The 17,201-nt window shown below is 45.0% G+C and overlaps 1 protein-coding gene across 3 annotated transcripts; it reads left to right on the top strand.

Annotated features, from left to right (window-relative positions):
- The first annotated feature begins 647 nt into the window (after positions 1-647).
- Positions 648-16,900, top strand: LOC103233954 (uncharacterized). Of its 3 annotated transcripts, none has more exons than XM_037992304.2 (4): positions 648-1,320; positions 13,348-13,474; positions 13,681-13,741; positions 14,434-16,900. In XM_037992304.2, exons 1-4 carry the CDS (start codon positions 1,318-1,320, stop codon positions 15,881-15,883), a joined length of 1,641 nt encoding a protein of 546 aa, XP_037848232.2. In that variant the 5' UTR covers positions 648-1,317; the 3' UTR covers positions 15,884-16,900. The 3 variants fall into 3 exon arrangements, with proteins under 3 accessions (XP_037848232.2, XP_007993559.2, XP_072873022.1); XM_007995368.3 differs by having other exon boundaries at positions 13,339-13,474; XM_073016921.1 differs by lacking the exons at positions 648-1,320; positions 13,681-13,741 and adding exons at positions 1,328-4,082; positions 8,819-8,942 and having other exon boundaries at positions 14,434-15,987.
- The last annotated feature ends 301 nt before the right edge of the window (positions 16,901-17,201 follow it).

Here is a 17,201-nt window from a genome sequence, read left to right as displayed (position 1 = left end):
TTTAGCCTGCTAACTTCCTTGTCTTTTGTTCTCAAACTCAACTTTCCTGTTCCTCCTTGCCCCTAGTTACTGTAAAACAGCCTAGCCCCTTCTCATCAGCTCTCATTAGTAACTCCCATCTGTTCCCTTGGTTACCTGTACCCATTGTTCCCCTGAAACTGCACGTCTCACACGCTGCACCTCTGTACCTCACATTCCCCTCTCCTTCTATATTTAGAAAAATATGTACAAGTAGCCAATCGGGTCAGCTCAGATTGTGTGGTCGAACCCCAGGCCATGAAGGAGTGACACAGAGATAGGGACTGCATTAAGGAGATAAAAACCCCTGGTGACCTTTGTTCTCTGTGCTCTTGTGATCTTGATTGACACAAGTGGCACCCTTCTGCAGAAGTAAATTGCCTTGCTACACAAATTAAACTTTTCCCTAAGTGTTACTTTTACTTTGCAGGACCAAGAATTTATTCCTAAAGCATTTTATATCCAACAAAGATCTTCGTACCTATAAAGAAAATGTGTGAAGATCAGGCTAGAGACAGAATTGTTTGGGGGGCGTCACCTGGATAAAGTTGACAGTTTATTTAGGTTAAAAGCTTAAATTAACCCCAGGAGAGAGTTTGCTGCTGGTGAAAATGAAGATCTGGAAGAAGGAAGCATTTTCACACTGTGAGGAGGGGATGGTGGTACATGAGCAAGGCTTGGCCATCCCTCATCCCCAGTTGCGGCCCGCTCGAGGACATATGCCTCTCCTCCTGGTGCAGGCGTGTCTGGCCTGGTCTCCGTTCCACTGCTGCTCTGAGGCAGGAGATGGCTCCTGTGGACACTGAGTCTGAAATTCCCTTCACACTCCTGTGACCCTGTGCAGAACGAAGGAGCAGGGACAGTCCCTTGAGTGAGGAAGACGCTAGCGTTCTCCTCTATCAATAGCAAGCTTGGCTGAAATGCAAATATCCGATAACCAGAGTGCAGGATGGAGCTCACCCTTAGGGAAGCAGTGGTTAAAATCCATGAGTCTGGCTCTGCAGGGCCTGATATCCAGGGCTTCCGCTGTCACTCAGACATGGGGGGCGGGGCCTAGCATTCCATCCAATCAGAGGCACTGGGGCGTGGCCCTGCCCACTGTTCATCCAGACACGGAGGGGGTCGCATTCCTGCCCTCACCTTTGTGGCTGAACGGGCCGCGGTTCGGATCTGGTCTTTCCAGCCCCGAGAGGGACCTGGTGCCTCTACCCAGGATTTTGTCGCTCTGTCACCTGCGCTGTGCCCTGCTGTAGTCACAGGAGGTGTAGAGAGGACCCCGGGACATCTGAAAGCCAGGAAATGGTGCGTGTCTGGGGCTGGGTGTCGTGAGACGGGGGAGGGGCTGCCTGGACCGACGGAAACCGACTGTGGCGAGACCCCGGCCTTCTTGCGGGCGACTTCGGGATCTGGGACCAAGTCCTCCTAGAGCCGCTCGGCCCTCGGTCCCCTGGGCCGAGGCTGGGCCGACAGCCGGGACACCAGGCGTCCTGTCCTGTCCCTGCGCGGCGACTGCGGCTCCAGAGCCCTCTCTGGGCAGCTCCGCGCCCGCAGCCACGCATCTACCCAGATTGTGCGGAAGCCGCGGGAGGGTCATTGTAGGGGGGATCCCGACTCGGGTGTGGGGTTCGTGCGTGTGAGGAGCAGCCGTCTTTGGGGCCCCCAGTGTCCGCTTTTTCTCTTGTTAAAAATTAAACTGAGGAAGGTTAACAAAGAGTTCATTTGAGCAAAGAGCGATTCACGAATGAGACACACCCAGTCCTGGCTCGTGGTTTGTCAAAGGAAAAAGCCAAACTATGTAAAATAAAGAAGTTTGTTCGGAGCCGAATAGGAGAGACCTTGGCCGAGGGAAAAACATCCCCAAGAAGCCTGGAGTGAGTGGTCCCGAGGCGGCTCAAAACAGTTTGGTTTTATTCATTTTAGAGAGACAGGAATTGCAGGGAAAATAATGAATTAGTTACTGGAAGGTGTAAGTTCCTTTGGCAGAAAGGGCGGGACCTGGCCGGGCGCGGTAGCTCACGCCTGTAATCCCAGCACTTTGCGGGGCCGAGGCAGGCGGATCACCTGAGGTCAGGAGTTCAAGACCAGCCTGGTCCACATGGTGAAACCCCGTCTCTACTAAAAATATACAAAAGAAACTAGCCGGGCGTGGTGGTGGACGCCTGTAATCCCACCTACCCGGGAGGCTGAGGCAGGAGAATTGCTTGAACCCAGGAGACGGAGGTTGCAGTGAGCCCACACAGTGCCACTGCACTCCAGCCTTGGTGACAGAGTGAGACTCTGTCTAAAAAAAACAAAAACAAAAAACAGAAAGGGTGGGACCTGTGGAAGGGGGTTAGAAGGCACAGGTGGTTGAGTGGCAGCTGGTTGAGAGTGTGAAGCTTTGTCTAAAGTTTGGAGGAGGTAGGAAGGAATGCTGAAGGAAGAGGGTCTGTTATCTGCCACTTGATTCCATTCCGGCCAAAAAACAGACCTGTTTCTCTAGATTTTATGAATTCTAAGGCATGACTTACCCTTGCCTTGCGTGGCCTTAGGTCTTGTTTGTAATTTGGTATCTTATTGCCACAGAAGTCTTTTTTTTCCAGGCTGATGATGTGTATTTTTACATGAATGTGCGTCAGTTGCTGCATCTAAACTCCTAAAGGGAGAGGGTGTCGCTGTGTTGGCCAGGAAGCCTGTCTCACCTCCCATCCTGCCATACAGAGGAACTCAATTTTCAGGGTTTTTTGGGGATCCCCTTGGTCAAGAGCCAGTCACTTCCCTTACCTGGGAAGGTACTTTGTTTTTGTTTTTGTTTGAAACAGTCTCCTTCTGTCACTCAGGCTGGAGTGCAATGGCTGGATCTCAGCTCACTGCAACCTCCACCTTCCGAATTCAAGCGATTCTCCAGCCTCAGCCTTCCGAGTAGCTGGGATTACAGGCACGCACCTGAGGGGGGCCTGCCCCTCCACACCTGTGGGTATTTCTCATCAGGTGGAGACGAAAGACTGAGAAAAGAAATAAGACACAGAGACATAGAGAAAGAACAGTGAGCTCAGGAGACTGGTGCTCAACATGCGAGGACCTACACCGGTGCTGGTCTCTGAGTTCCCTCCGTATTTATTGATCATTATTTTTACTATCTTGGCGAGGGGAGTGTGGCAGGGCCACAGGGTGATGGTGGGGAGAAGGTCAGCAGGGAAACGTGAGCAAAGGAACCTGTATCATGAATAAGTTCAAGGAAAGGTACTGTGCCTGGATGTGCAGGTAGGCCAGATTTCTGTTTCACTTTACACAAACATCTCAGTGTAGCAAAGAGTAACAGAGCCGTGTTGCTGCCAGCCTATCTCGCCTCCCACAGGGCGGGTTTTCTCCTATCTCAGAATAGAATGAATGGTTGGCTTTACACAGACACATTCCATTCCCAGGAACCAGCAGGAGACAGAAGCCTTCCTCTTATCTCAACTTCAAAGAGGCCTCCATCTTTCACTACTCCTTCTCAGCACAGACCCTTCACAGGTGTCAGGCTGGGGGATATAAGGTCTTTCCCATGAGGCCATATCTCAGGCTGTCTCAGTGGGGGAAACCTTGGACAATACGCAGGCTTGTTTGGGTAGAGGTCCCTGTGGCTTTCCGCAGTGCATTCTGTCCCTGGTTAACAGAGAATTGAGAACGGCAATGACTTTTACTAGGCATACTGCCTGCAAACATATTGTTAACAAGGCACATCCTGCACAGCCCTAAATCCATTAAACCTTGATTCAATACAGCACAGGTTTCTGTGAGCACAGGGTTGGGGCTAAAGTTACAGATTAACAGCGTCTCAAAGAGGAACAATTTTTCTTAGTACATACCAAAATGGAGTTTCTTATGTCTTCTTTTTCTACATAGACACAGTAACAATCTGATCTCTCTTTCTTTTCCTCACACGCACCACCACGTCCGCCTAATTTTTGTGCTTTTAGTAGAGATGGGGTTTCACCATGTTGGCCAGGCTGTTCTTGAACTCCTGACCTCAAGTGACCCACCTGCCTCGGCCTCCTAAAGTGCTGAGATTACAGGTGTGAGCCACCTCACCAGACCAGAAGGTATGTTTTTATTTTTAATTTACAGGTTGAAGGCTAGGCTTTTATTAGCTGCATGAGGAGACAAACCAGATAAATGCTTGATTGGTGGCAGAGATGCAGGTGCCTTATTTGGACTCGTCAACCCAACATAATTGAAAGGTTCAGATTTCAGTTTGAAGAGTTTATTCAAGCGGAAAGATAGCAATGGCCCATTCAGGAAAAAAACAGACTCCAGAGAAGTGGACTCAGTATTCTAAAATTGGAAGTTAAGTTCTTGGTTATATCACCAGGAAAAGAGGTCCTGATCAGACCCCAAGAGAGTTCTTGGATCTCACGCAGGAAGGAATTCAAGATGAGTCACAAAGTGCAGTGAAAAGAGAGTTTGTTGAAAGCTTACTCTGGGCCAGCATGATGGCTTAGATCTGTTTTCTAAGCACATTGGGAGGCCGAGGCGGGAGGATCACTTCTGGTCAGCAGTTCGAGACCATGTTGCCTGGGCAACATAGGGAAACCCCATCTTTTCCAAAAACAACAAAAATTAGCTGGGTGTGGTGGCCTGCACCTGTAGTCCCATGTACTCAGGAGGCAAGAGTTCAAGACCCAGCTGGCCAACACAGCGAGACCCTGTCTCTATTTAAAAAAAAAAAGAAAGGAAGGAAAGGAAAGGAAGGGAGGGAGGAAGGAAGAAAGAAAAAGAAAAGGAAGGAAGGAAAAGAAAGAGTGATTCTCTGTTACAGCATACAGCATCCTTATAAAGCAAGTGGAGGAATGCACTAAGTTTTTCTTATGTGGGAGTCTTGTCTATGTGAAGACTAAACTAACCTGTGCCTACCTGCATGTGGGCTGACAGCGTCACAAAATTTTTACTCTGTTGATTTAAAGAAAACTACCCTTTACATTTTAGCACCCAAGTGCATTAAAACATAACTGTAATTATCTTGAAAGCACATATTGTTACGGGTATTGGGACATGGGGACATTCTGTTGTTGTGGGAGTGTAAGGATACTTGCAGGCATCTTCAGGCTGTTTCCTTCATGGGAAACATTTGATGATCATGGATTGTGACTGGCAAGGAGTGTTTCTTGTTAATCTCAAGATGGAGCTGAACTTAAACTGGTGTTTCTCTGGCTCCCTAGGCACCTGCTTCCCTAACACTTATATAGGGAAATTGCAAATAAATATAATAGGATTGCATTTTCCATACAAGGCTGATGTCTGAGGTACAATAATTTAATTTTATTTTTTTCTTTGAGCTAATGTCTTGTTCTGTGGCCCAGGCTGGAGCAGTGGTGTGATCATGGCTTACTGCAGCCTTGACCTCCCTGGTTCAAGCACCTCAGCTTCCCAAGTAGCTGAGACTACAGTTGCCCACCAGCACACCTGGCTAATTATTATTATTATTATTATTATTTTTTTACGGAGATGGTGTCTCAATATGTTGCCTAGGCTGGTCTCTAGCTCCTGGACTCAGACAGTCCTGCTTCCTTGGCCTCCAAAAGTGCTGGGATTACAGATATCACCCACTGCACCCGGCTAACAACTTAATTCTTTAGGGTTTGCTTTTTTCCCCCAGAGCTTGTTTTCTTTCTAGCTGGTTTTTATTTCCTTTTCAATTTAAAAGAGTGAATTTAACATTCCAGCTGAAGACAATGTGGTAGGCATGAAGTCTTTGTGTGAGGAAGTAAAGAGGGAAGTTAGTCTACTACAGAGATCAGTAGTGAAGAGGGGCCTGGCGGGATGGCTCACACCCGGAACCCCAGCACTTTGGGCGGCTGAGGCAGGTGGATGACTTGATCTCAGGAGTTCAAGACCAGCCTGGGCAACATAGCGAGACCCTATCTCAATTGTGAAAAATCATATTAAAAAAAAAAAAGTGAAGAGGGAAAGGGTCTTTCCTGTTTCCCTTCAGTCATTTACAACATTTTACAAAACACTATAGGTGAGAAAGAAGGTGAATCTGTAATCAGGGAAAGGAGAGTTCCAGCTGTCTATGTGAAAGCTGTGTGTCATGTGACTGAACCCCATGATCACATTGCTTCAAGATAGAGATCCACCAGCTTAAATATTTGAATTACTTTGTTGTTTTTGTTTGTTTGTTTGTTTTGAGATAGGGTCTCACTCTGTGGCCCAGGTTGGAGTGCAGTGGCACGATCTCAGTTCACTGCAGCCTTTGCCTCCTGGATTCAAGTAATTCTCCTGCTTCAGCCTCCCAAGTAGCTGGGATTACATGCCTGTGCCACCACACTTGGCTAATTTTTGTATTTTTAGTAAACACAGAGTTTTAGCATGTTGGCCAGGCTGGTCTCGAACACTTGTCCTCAAGTGGTCCGCCCACCTTGGCCTCCTAAAGTGGTGGGATTACAGGTAGAAGCCAGCTTGCCTGGCCTGACTTAGGTAGAAAATTTCTAGTTATGTAATCAGAGGTTAATTGGTGGATTCTACCTGATTAAACATAAATTTCATTTCCCTATAAATTAGTAATTTTGAAGGGTTGTATTTAAATTTAATTTCAGGATCTTTAAGTAGGACCTTCAGACACTGCATACAGTTTGGTCTCATTGTTTTTTATTTAAATTTTTTCACAATCTCCAGGGAAACTGGCATTTTCCAAATATATGGGATGCAGGGCCTCAAATCTCAAATCAGGAGTTGGAGATCAGCCTGATGAACATGGAGAAACCCTGTCTCTACTAAAAATGCAAAATTAGTCAGGCCTGGTGGCGCATGCCTGTAATCCCAGCTAGTCAGGAGGCTGAGGCAGGAGAATCACTTGAACCCGGGAGGCCAAGGTTGCAGTGAGCTATGATCGCGCCATTGCATTCCAGCCTGGGCAACAAGAGTTAAACTCCATCTCAAAAATAAAAAAATAAAATAAAATAAAAGATTATGCCAGCCTCAGCAACATGACAAACTTTGCCTATACAAAAAATTACCTCATCATTGTGGTGTGTGCCTATAGTCCCAGCTGCTCAGGAGGCTGAGGTAGAAGGATCTGTTGAGTCTGAGAGTTCCAGGTTGCAGTGAGCTATGATTGCACCACTACACTCCAGCCTGGGAAGCAGAATGAGACTGTTTCAAAAGAAAAGGGCCGGGTGCGGTGACTCACATCTCTAATCCCAGCATTCTGTGAGGCCGAGGCGGGTGGATCACAAGGTCAGGAGATCGAGACCATCCTGGCTAACATGGTGAAACCCTGTCTCTACTAAAAATATGAAAAATTAGCCGGGCGTGGTGGCGGGCGCCTGTAGTCCCAGCTAATCAGGAGGCTGAGACAGGAGAATGGTGTGAACCCGGGAGGCGGAGCTTGCAGTCAGCCAAGATCTCTCCACTGCACTCCAACCTGGGTGACAGAGCGAGACTCCGTCTCAAAAAAAAAAAAAAAAAGAAAGAAAGAAAGAAAGAAAAAGAAAAAAAAATTAGTTTCAATAGAGTATGCTGTCTTTTAAAAATTACATTCAGCAGATTGTTGCTGATAATTAAAATTCACTGAGATTTATTTCTGTATAGTGTGCATTCTAGAAACTTACTAAAATATTACGTATATACAAAATACATGAAAGAATTGCACAATGAATTTAAATAATGATGGAGCCAGTATTGGGAATGATAAGATAACTGCCTTACTTTTCCTTATACTTTCACAACCTGGGTACGCATCCTTATCAGTATATTTTATTTTTGCATGTTTTTTATGCAAATGATAACCAATATGTGATATTTTAGATCAGATTTTATTTTAACTCAGTTATAAACCTCTATGGAATGATAGTTAATTCACTTTCTTATTTAATGGATTTTATGATTTAGAACAGTGGTTGTTTCCCCAAAACATTGAGCAGATAAATCCACAGAGTTCCCGCATTTTTCTTCCAGGCTCATAGTTCCCCCCTCCTTTTTTTTTTTTTTGAGACAGAATCTCGCTTTGTTGCCCAGACTGGAGTGCAGTGGCTTGATCTCAGCTCACTGCAACCTCTGCCTCCTGGGTTCTAGCAATTCTTCTGCCTCAGCCTCCTGAGTAGCTGGGAATACAGGTGCACACCACCACACTCGACTAGTTTTTGTATTTTTAGTAGAGAGAGGGTTTCATCATGTTGGCCAGGCTGGTCTTGAACTCCTGGCCTCAGGTGATCCACCCTCCTCAGCCTCCCAAAGTGCTGGGATTACAAGCGGGAGCCACCCGTTTTTTTTTTTCATCACTGAGTAGCATTCCATCTTACAGATGTTATCATAGTTTGTTTCTTTATTCACCTGTTGAAAGGCTCATCTTGAGCCTGGTGTGATGCCTCACCCCTGAGATCCCAGCACGTGGGAGACTGAGGTGAGAAGATTACTTGAGGCCAGAAATTAGAGACCAGCCTGGTAGATACAGTGTGAGATCTTGTCTTTTTTTTTTTTTTTTTTTTTTTCTTTAAAGACTCAACTTGTTTGATTCCAGTTTTTGGCAGTTATGAGTAAGGCTTCTAAAAGCGTTTGTGGGAGGACTTTTGTGTGGACATCAGTTTTCAGTTCATTTAGGTCAGTACATAGGAGTGAGACTACTGAATCGGTAAGACCACGCTTATTTTCTTCAGAGCTCCGCAGACTGTCTTCCAAATTGGCTGTAGAATTTTCCATTCACATCCTTAGTGAAGGAGAGTTCACTGTCATTGGCATTAGGAAATGTCAGTGTTTTGGATTTTAGCTACTCCACCAGGTATTTGTTGGTGCTTCATTGTTTTTTTCCTTTCTTTTTTTTTTTTTTTTTATTCCTTTGGAGACGGAGTTTCATTCATGTTGCCCAGACCGGAGTACAATGGCGCGATCTCAGCTCACTGCAGCCTTTGGCCCCCGGGGTTTAAGTGATTCTCCTGACTCAGACTCCTGAGTAGCTGGGATTACAGGTATATGCCGCCACACATGGCCGCTGTTTGTATTATTAGTAGAGATGGTTTCACCATGTTGGCCAGGCTGGTCTCAAACTTTTGACCTCAGGTGATCCAGCCGCCTCAGCTTCCCAAAGGGCTGGATTACAGGCATGAGCCATTGCGCCCGGCCTGTTTTCATTTGCTCTTTAATATTGTGTAATGTAGAGCATCCTGTCATGTGTTTGTTTGCCATAATTACATTCTTTAGGGGGAGATATATTTGGAAAGATTGGGCTTTTTTTTTTTTTTTTTGAGACTGAGTCTGGCTCTGTCACCCAGTCTGGAGGACAGTGGCGCGATCTCAGCTCACTGCAACCTCTGTCTCCCAGGTCCCAGTGATTCTCCTGCCTTAGCCTCCTGAGTAGCTGGGATTACAGGCTCATACCACCAGGCCCAGCTAATTTTTTTTTTTTTTTTTTGAAGACAGAGTCTGGCTGTCTCACCCAGCCTAGAGGGCAGTGGTGTGATCTCAGCTCACTGCAAGCTCTGCCTCCCGAGTTCACACCAGTCTCCTGCTTCAGCCTCCTGAGTAGCTGGGACTACGGGTGCCCGCCACTATACCCGGCTAATTTTTTTTTGTATTTTTAGTAGAGATGGGATTTCATTGTGTTAGCCAGGATGGTCTCGATCTCCTGACCTTGTGATCCACCCATCTCGGCCTCCCTAAGTGCTGGGATTATAGGCCACTGCACCCTGCCGCCAGCTAATTTTTGTATTTTTACTAGAGACAGGGTTTCACCATGTGAGTCAGGTTGGTTTCAAACTCCTGACCTTGGTGATCCATCCATCTCTGCCTCCCAAAGTGCTGCGATTACAGGTGTGAGCTACCGCCCTTGACCTTTTGCTTATTTTTTGATTGGTTGGTTTTTTTCTTGTTGAATTTTAGGAGTCCTTCATACCTTTTGGATACCAGTTCTTGATCAGATAGGTGTTCTGCAAATATTTTGTCCCAGTCGGCCGCCTGTCTTTTTATTCTGTTAACAGAGTCTTTTCCAAAACGTTTTTGTTTTGAATGAAGTCCAATTTATCGATTTTCTGATTCACATATCATGCTTTTTGTGTTGTGTGTGAAACCTTATTGGCAAATCCAAGGTTGTCTTGGTTTTCACAAGCGTTATGTTCTAGAAGTTGTGAGGTTTGCGTTTTCCATTTAAGTAAACGATTCAATAGGAAGTAGTTTTGTAAAAGGTGCAGTTCTGTGTCTAATTCATTTCTTTGCATTTGCTAATTCAGGTGTTTCAATACCGTTTGTTTTGTGCCACCATGCCTGGTGTTTTACTTTATTATGGAGACGGGGTCTCCTTATGTTGCCCAGGCTGGTCTCGAACTGCAGGGCTCAATTGATCTGTCTGCCTTGGCCTCCGGGTTTGCATTTTTAATACATGTCTTTATGGTAGATTTTTCTATGTTTCTAGTGCCTCTCTTGTCATCTTATGGAATCTTCTCTTGTATATTTATTGAGCATTTTTATCATGAGGAGATATTAACCTATTTATGCTGGAGGTTGCACTTTTTTGAATTGCAGACGTGTGAAAAATCAGACTTTGGCCATGACCTTGAGCAGTAGGAAATAAATAACTCCCACATCCTTAGCGTTCCAAAAATGGAACACTAGGCATAAATTGGTTAAGGCTTGTCAGATGCCTTTTCTGCCTCTATTAGGACATTCTTATGGTGTTTTGTTTGTTGGTTTTAAGACAGAGTCTCACTGTGTTGCCCTGGCTGGAGTGCAGTGGTGTGATCTCGGCTCACTGCAACCTCCGCCTGCTAGGTTCAAATGATTCTCCCACATCGGCCTCTCAAGGAACTGGGACTATAGACACATGCCGCCACCCCTGGCTAATTTTTGTATTTTTTTAGAGATGGAGTTCCACCACGTTGATCAGGCTAGTCTCAAACTGCTGGCCTCAAGTGATCCACCTGCCTCAATCTTCCAAAGTGCTGGGATTACAGGCATGAGCCACCATGCCTGGCTGCTACCATGATTTATTATCATTACTTATCTTAAAAGAATGTAAAACTTATCAGCTGAAGAAATTTTACATGTACAGTTGCGATGGTTTGACAAATCTACTGAAGTTCTCTAAGATGAATTCTATTGTATTTTGCTTTTTTCAATTATCCGGAGGTTTCATGCATGTTGTAGTATGGGCCAAGATTTCATTTTCTTTTCTTTTTTTGTTTTTGAGTCGGAGTTTCACTCTTGTTGCCCAGGCCGGAGTGCAGTGGCGCAATGTTGGCTCACCTGCCTCCTGGGTTCAAGCAATTCTCCTGCCTCAGCCTCCCGAGTAGCTGGGATTACAGGCACCTGCCAACACGCCTGGGAAATTTTGTATTTTTCATAGAGATGGGGTTTCTCCATGCTGGTCAGGCTGATCTCAACCTCAGACCTTCAGGTAATCCGCCCTCCTCGGCCTTCCAAAGTGCTGGGATTACAGGCATGAGCCACCATGCCCGGCTAAGATGTCATTTTCTAATAGTAAATAATATCGCATTTTATGTATATGCTTACCACATTTTGTTTTTCCATTCAGCCGTCAATGGATAGGTTATTGGCAGCATTGCTCATTACTGCCACCTCAGGAAGGTCATATAGTGGTTAAATCCGTGCTTATTACACCTGGGTATCTCTTAGGAGTTTCTTGTTTGCCCTCTTGTGTACATACAGTGCCAGGTTTTTTTAAGGAATGTCCCCTTTGCCCTGTCAGCATCTATCTAGCTACATTCTGACAGGATAACTGCAAAGTGAATGATTCCTGGACATCATAATGGAAGTTTCTTTCTACCCAGGTGATTCCCCTACTCTCTGATTATATCTAGCATGCCTGTTTTGGGTAGTCCCTGGGGGTGTGGGATTTCCCAGGGGCTCCCCCTCATGCTCTTTGCTAGCTACCTGCTTCATCTGACAATATCAACAAAGATTACACATTGGGAACGGGCATTTTCAAGAATGCACAGCCTCAGGTCTGCTAATGTTAACTTTGTTCTGCATATGAATTCATAGGTGTCTATTATGACAGGTGCTGCAGACCCACAGTCCAAAGAGACGTTAGGGACAGCCCAGGCAGTTCACTTTTCTCCCTGGGTTCAGTGAATACACACATTTTCCTATCCTGCTGTGACTTTGACTTTACCCCTTGTTCAGTTCTAGCATCCCAATTGCTTTATGAACTAGCCAGGTGTGGTGGCACATACCTGTCATCTCAACTACTCAGGAGGCTGAGGCATGACAATCGCATGAACCCAGGAGTAAGACGTTGTAGCCAGGCGCGGTGGCTCACGCCTGTAATCCCAGGCGTGATTACGGCCTTTGGGAGGCCGAGGCGGGCGGATCACAAGGTCAGGAGATCGAGACCACAGTGAAACCCTGTCTCTACTAAAAAAAATACAAAAAATTAGCCGGGCGTGGTGGCGGGCGCCTGTAGTCCCAGCTACTCAGGAGGCTGAGGCAGGAGAATGGCGTGAACCCGGGAGGCGGAGCTTGCAGGGAGCTGAGATCGCGCCACTGCACTCCAGCCTGGGGGACAGCATGAGACTCCTTCTCAAAAAAAAAAAAAAAAAAAAAGGACGTTGTAGTGAGCCAAGATGGTGCCACTACACTCCAGCCTGGGTAACAGTGCAAGATACTGTCTTAAAAAAAAACAAAAACAAACAACTGCTGGCGGGGAATGGTGGCTCACGCCTGTAATCCCAGCACTTTGGGAGGCTGAGGCAGGCAGATCACCTGCGGTCGGCAGCCTGACGAACATGGAGAAACTCTGTCTCTAGTAAAAATACAAACTTAGCTGGGTGTGGTGGCACATGCCTGTAATCTTAGCTACTCAGGAGGCTGAGGAAGTAGAAGTGCTAGACCCCAGCGGTGCAGCCTGGGCGACAAGAGTGAAAATCTGTCTCAAAGAAAAAAAAAAAGTCAGGTGCGTGGCTCACGCCTGTAATCCCAGCACTTTGGGAGGCCAAGGTGGGCAGATCACGAGGTCAGGAGATCGACAGCATCCTGGCTAACACAGTGAAACCCCACCTCTACTAAAAATACAAAAAATTAGCCAGGCGTGGTGGCAGTCACCTGTAGTCCCAGCTACTTGGGAGGCTGAGGCAGGAGAATGACTTGAACTGGGGAGGCAGAGCTTGCAGTGAGCCGAGATTGGGCCACTGCACACCAGCCTGGGTGACAGAGCAAGACTCCGTCTCAAAAAAAAAAAAAAAAATTATGTTATGGAAGAAAGTTTTTCCCTGTATATGCAGGGGGAAAGGGATCTGATGAGCAAAGCAGGGAATAAGTATTTGGAGTCCACGGCATCCTGAGAACATCTTGGGAATAGAGTCTAGGCCCCCAGTGCTGTCACTCTCACCCATCCTCCTCTACACATGTGAGATGTTTCAGGACCCGGTGGCCTTTGAGGATGTGGCTGTGAACTTCACCCAGGAGGAGTGGGCTTTGCTGGATATTTTTCAGAAGAATCTCTACAGGGAAGTGATGCTGGAAACTTTCAGGAACCTGACCTCTATAGGTAAGAATGACAATATTCCTTCCCTCAGTCCATTAGTGAACCAGTGTTTCTAGCTCCTCAATGCTGTTGAGTGATTTAGAACATAGACAGGAAATACTTTGATGAATAAATGAGGTATGGCTGCAGTAAATCATGGGCATAGAATCTAATAATTTTTTCACAATTTTATAATGCCTTGGGACTATTTTTGTGTGTCTGTATTTTAGGAAAAAGTTGGAAAGACCAGAACATTGAATATGAGTACCAAAACCCCAGGAGAAACTTCAGGTAACTTGTACTTACAAGACAAAGCAGTGTCTCTCTAGACAATCTTAGAATATGACAATATATTGAAAACAAGTAAAACAAAGAACTAAGTCCAGGTCAAGTTCATTTATTTTTAGAATATTTGACCAAGAAAAATAAATGTAAATGTGACATAGGCTGTGGGCTCACTCCTGTAATCCCAATCCTTTGAGAAGTAAAGATAGGAGGATAGCTTGAGGCCAGCAGTTCAAAAACAGCCTGGGCAACATAACGAGACCATATATCAACAACAGCAAAAAATTAGCTGGGCATTGTGGTATGCATCTGTAATCCCAGCTACTCAGGAGACTGAGGCAGGAGGTTCACTTGAGCCAGTAAAGCCTGCCGTAAGCTATGATGGTATCACTCTACTCCAGCATGTATAACAGGACTAGACCCTGAAACAAAAGAAAAATGACACAGAGTATTTAGTATTTGTAAAATAGTTTACTTGGGAAGAGTATTAAGAAGTCCCATATAAACATTTTTTTAAATAATAGTTATGGCTGGGACACCTTGTAGAACACATTGTCCAGTCACCTTCAAACAATTCAGCCAGGGCAGAAAGCCTACACTTTGATGGACAGTGTTAAAAATGCAAGTGCAATACTTGTTGATGAATATAAAATTACTTATAGACAAACCCTTCATAATGTGCTTCTCATGTTTTACAGGAGTCTCATAGAAGAGAAAGTCAATGAAATTAAAGAAGATAGTCATTGTGGAGAAACTTTTACCCAGGTTCCAGATGACAGGCTGAACTTCCAGGAGAAGCAAACTTCTCCTGAAGTAAAATCATGTGACAGCTTTGTGTGTGGTGAAGTTGGCATAGGTAACTCATCTTTTAATATGAACATCAGAGGTGACATTGGACACAAGGCATATGAGTATCAGGAATATGGACCGAAGCCATGTAAGTGTCAACAACTTAAAAAAGGCTTCAGATATCACCCCTCCTTTAGAACACAAGAAAGGGATCACACTGGAGAGAAACCCTATGCTTGTAAAGAATGTGGAAGAACCTTTATTTCCCATTCAAGCATTCGAAGACACATGATAATGCACAGTGGAGATGGACCTTATAAATGTAAATTTTGTGGGAAAGCCTTCCATTGTCTCAGTCTATATCTTATCCATGAAAGAACTCACACTGGAGAGAAACCATATGAATGTAAACAATGTGGTAAATCCTTCAGTTATTCTGCTGCCCTTCAAATACATAAAAGAACTCACACTGGAGAAAAGCCTTATGAATGTCAGGAATGTGGGAAAGCATTTCGTAGTCCCAGATGCTGTCGTAGACATGAAATGATTCACATGGGAGAGAAGTCTTATCAATGTAAGGAATGTGGGAAAGCATTCACGTGTCCCCATTATGTTCGTAGACATGAAAGGACCCACTCTGGGAAAAAACCCTATGAATGTAAGCAGTGTGGGAAAGCATTATCCTCTCTTACAAGTTTTCAAACACACGTAAGAATGCACTCTGGAGAAAGACCTTATGAATGTAAAATATGTGGGAAAGGCTTTTGTTCTGCAAATTCATTTCAAAGACATGAAAAAACTCACAGTGGAGAGAAACCCTATAAATGCACGCAATGTGGTAAAGCCTTCATTCATTCCAGTTCCCTTCGATATCATGAAAGGACTCACACTGGAGAGAAACCCTATGAATGTAAGCAATGTGGGAAATCCTTCAGATCTGCCTCACATCTTCGATTGCATGGTAGGACTCACACTGGAGAGAAACCCTATGAATGTAAGGAATGTGGGAAAGCCTTCAGATCTATGAAGAATCTTCAAAGTCATGAAAGGACACAAACACACATAAGAATACACTCTGGAGAAAAACCTTATAAATGTAAGATATGTGGGAAAGGCTTTTATTGTCCCAAATCATTTCAAAGACATGAAAAAACTCACACTGGAGAGAAACTCTATGAATGCAAGCAATGTGGTGAAGCCTTCAGTAGTTCCAGTTCCTTTCGATATCATGAAAGGACTCACACTGGAGAGAAACCTTATAAATGCAAGCAATGTGGGAAAGCCTTCAGAGCTGCGTCAGTCCTTCGAATGCATGGTAGGACTCATCCTGAAGATAAACCCTATGAGTGTAACCAATGAGGGAAAGCCTTCAGATCTGCCTCACACATTTGAGTGTGTGGTAGGAGACACAATGGAGAGAAACCCTATGAATGTAAGGAATGTGGGATACCCTTCAGATCTGCCAAGAACCTTCGAATTTCTGAAAGGACACAAGCATACATAAGAACGCACACTGGATAGCTGAACAAAAGGCAGCAGAAACTTCTGCAGACTTAAACATCCCTGTCTGACAGCTTTAAAGAGAGTAGTGGTCCTCCCAGCACAGAGTTTGAGATCTGAGAACGGACAGTCTGCTTCCTCCAGTGGGTCCCAGAGCCCCGAGTAGCCTAGCTGGGAAGCACCTCCCAGTAGAGGCCGACTGACACCTCATATGGCTGGGTGCCCCTTTGTGACAAAGCTTCCAGAGGAAGGATCAGGGAGCAACATTTGCTGTTCTGCAATATTTGCTGTTCTGCAACCTCTGCTGGTGATACCCAGGCAAACAGGGTCTGGAGTGGACCTCCAGCAAACTCCAACAGACCTCAGCTGAGGGTCCTGACTGTTAAAAGGAAAACTGATAGAAAGGACAGCCACACCAAAACCCATCTGTGCATCACCATTGTCAAAGACCAAAGGTAGATAAAACCACAAAGATGGGGAGAAACCAGAGCAGAAAAGCTGAAAATTCTAAACATCAGAGTGCCTCTTCTTCTCCAAAGGAACGCAGCTCCTCACCAGCAATGGAACGAAGCTGGATGGAGAATAACTTTGATGAGTTGAGAGAAGAAGGCTTCAGACGATCGGTAATAACAAACTTCTCCAAGCTAAAGGAGGATGTTCGAACCCATTGCAAAGAAGCTAAAAATCTTGAAAAAAGATTAGATGAATGGCTAACTAGAATAAACAGCATAGAGAGGACTTTAAATGACCTGATGGGGCTGAAAACCATGGCACGAGAACTACGTGATACATGCACAAGCTTCAGTAGCCAATTCGATCAAGTGGAAGAAAGGGTATCAGTGAAGATCAAATGAATGAAGTGAAGCGAGAAGAGAAGTTTAGAGAAAAAAAGTAAAAAGAACAAAGCCTCCAAGAAATATGGGACTATGTTAAAAGACCAAATCTACATCTGATTGGTGTACCTGAAAGTGATGAGGATGGAACCAAGTTGGAAAACACTCTTCAGGATATTATCCAGGAGAACTTCCCCAACCTAGCAAGGCAGGTCAACATTCAAATTCAGGAAATACAGAGAACGCCACAAAGATACTTCTCAAGAAGAGCAACTCCAAGACACATAATTGTCAGATTCACCAAAGTTGAAATGAAGGAAAAAATGTTAAGGGCAGCCAGAGAG

Source organism: Chlorocebus sabaeus, chromosome 6 (assembly GCF_047675955.1).
Source record: "Chlorocebus sabaeus isolate Y175 chromosome 6, mChlSab1.0.hap1, whole genome shotgun sequence".
Taxonomy (NCBI): domain Eukaryota; kingdom Metazoa; phylum Chordata; class Mammalia; order Primates; family Cercopithecidae; genus Chlorocebus; species Chlorocebus sabaeus.
The sequence above is the reverse complement of the archived record's forward strand: the minus strand, read 5'-3'. Positions and strand labels throughout refer to the sequence as shown.